Source organism: Limulus polyphemus, unplaced genomic scaffold (assembly GCF_000517525.1).
Source record: "Limulus polyphemus unplaced genomic scaffold, Limulus_polyphemus-2.1.2 Scaffold7048, whole genome shotgun sequence".
In the NCBI taxonomy this organism is placed as follows: domain Eukaryota; kingdom Metazoa; phylum Arthropoda; class Merostomata; order Xiphosura; family Limulidae; genus Limulus; species Limulus polyphemus.
This window is the reverse complement of record NW_013672658.1, coordinates 30234-32850: the sequence shown is the minus strand read 5'-3', so window position 1 is coordinate 32850 and position 2617 is coordinate 30234. Positions and strand designations below refer to the sequence as shown.

General features: G+C 34.3%; 1 protein-coding gene across 1 annotated transcript in view; it reads right to left on the bottom strand.

The window, feature by feature from the left end:
- LOC111089690 (Down syndrome cell adhesion molecule homolog) overlaps window positions 1-2617 on the bottom strand; it is a 34617-nt gene that overhangs the window by 2162 nt on the left and 29838 nt on the right. Inside the window, exon 11 of the mRNA XM_022402623.1 lies at window positions 1327-1393. Within this exon, the coding sequence (XP_022258331.1) occupies window positions 1327-1393 (67 nt within the window). The remainder of the gene's footprint in view (window positions 1-1326; window positions 1394-2617) is intronic.

The following is a 2617-nucleotide window of genomic DNA, read 5'->3' as shown; positions in this document are numbered from 1 at the left end:
TCTATATCTAGAGGAATATCATTAACAGGTTACAAGAGATATTCTACTCTCCTTACTGACATCTTACCGTTCTATATCTAGAGGAATATCATTAACAGGTTACAGGAGATTATCTACTCTCCTTACTGACATCTTACCGTTCTATATCTAGAGGAATATCATTAACAGGTTACAGGAGATATTCTACTATCCTTACTGACACATTACCGTTCTATATCTAGAGGAATATCATTAACAGGTTACAGGAGATATTCTACTATCCTTATTGACATCTTACGTTCTATATCTAGTGGAATGTAATTAACAGGTTACAGGAGATTATCTACTCTCCTTACTGACATCTTACCGTTCTATATCTAGAGGAATATCATTAACAGGTTACAGGAGATATTCTACTCTCCTTGCTGGCATCTTACCGTTCTATATCTATAGGAATATCATTAACAGGTTACAAGAGATATTCTACTCTCCTTACTGGCATCTTACCGTTCTATATCTAGAGGAATATCATTAACAGGTTACAGGAGATATTCTACTCTCCTTGCTGGCATCTTACCGTTCTATATCTAGTGGAATGTCATTAACAGGTTACAGGAGATTATCTACTCTCCTTACTGACATCTTACCGTTCTATATCTAGAGGAATATCATTAACAGGTTACAAAAGATATTCTACTATCCTTACTGACATATAGAACGGTAAGATGTCAGTAAGGAGAGTAGAATATCTCTTGTAACCTGTTAATGATATTCCTCTAGATATAGAACGGTAAGATGTCAGCAAGGAGAGTAGAATATCTCCTCTAACCTGTTAATGATATTCCTTTAGATATAGAACGGTAAGATGTCAGTAAGGAGAGTAGAAAATCTCCTGTAACCTGTTAATGATATTTCTCTAGATATAGAACGGTAAGATGATAGCAAGGAGAGTAGAATATCTCCTGTAACCTGTTAATGATATTCCTCTAGATATAGAACGGTAAGATCTAGAGGAATATCATTAACAGGTTACAGGAGATTATCTACTCTCCTTACTGACATCTTACCGTTCTATATCTAGAGGAATATCATTAACAGGTTACAAGAGATATTCTACTCTCGTTACTGACATATTACCGTTCTATATCTAGAGGAATATCATTAACAGGTTACAGGAGATATTCTACTCTCCTTGCTGGTATCTTACCGTTCTATATCTAGAGGAATATCATTAACAGGTTACAGGAGATATTCTACTCTCCTTGCTGGCATCTTACCGTTCTATATCTAGAGGAATATCATTAACAGGTTACAAGAGATATTCTACTCTCCTTTCTGACATCTTACCGTTCCAGAGGTCCCCTTCTGGTCTACTAAACGTACTTCTGATTGTACCAACGGACCCTTCGTTAGGCTGTTGAAATATAAATCAGAAATCAGGTCAAGTTGTTCTTACAAATACATGCTAAAATTCTAGAATTATTGAAAGTTAAATGGTAATAACGTAGTTCCCACAAGAACGTATTACTAGCTCTTTTCTTAAAACATGTGTTTAAAGATACAGTTTCTTATTCACTGCACGGTTTACACGTGATGGAGGAGTACACGATTGTTAAAGGAACTGTACTTAATGGTGCGAATGGTGGGACCAGGATACATGTTTGCAGGGTAAGGGGGCATCTTCAGGTAATACAGCTGTATTTTTCTGTTGGCCTTTGGAATGGGTTATCAGTGGAAGTAATAAACTTACGGGACGGTTTGAATGATGCCTTGAGTTTCTACAAGTTTAGCCTTGAGTTTCTACAAGTTTAGTTTAATAGACTACATGGACCAACAGGTTTCTCGTTGTTCTTACATTTTATGTTATCATTACACATTTTCATGTTCAGATGTTCGTGTTTTTTTCTCATGATTAAGAATGCGTAAGATGGCATTAAAATAGAACAGAGTTAAGTTAAATACTTATTTATATTTACGTATTGTACAGAAGTACAATACTCTAGGGTTATGGTGCAGTCATAACTTTGAAATATTGTTATTTTTCACGAGTCCTGAGAATGAATAAATTCACACAACATTTTTTCTTAAGTTTTAGTTATAGATACTCGGTGTAAGAAAGCAGCTGGCGACAGTACATCGACTAACCATGCTTGTTTGTTTTACACCAAAGCCTCACTGAGTTATCTGATGTGTCAAACATATGGAATCGAACCCCGATATTAGCGTTGTAAATCCGTAAACTTACCGCTGTCCCACCTGGGGATCCTTACAAAACGATAGAGGATAGAAAGTACGAATGTTCTTTTAGTTTAGTATGTAACGAAACTCTTAATGTTAATATAGAAAGTACGAATGTTCTTTTAGTTTAGTATGTAACGAAACTATTAATTTTGATATAGAAAGCCCGAATATTCTATTAGTTTAGTATGTAACGAAACTATTAATTTTGATATAGAAAGTTCGAATGTTATTTTAGTTTAGTATGTAACGAAACTATTAATTTTAATGTAGAAAGTACGAATGTTCTTTTAGTTTAGTATGTAACGAAACTATTCATTTTGATGTAGAAAGCACGAATATTCTTTTAGTTTAGTATGTAACGAAACTATTAATTTTGATATAGAAAGTTCGAATGTTA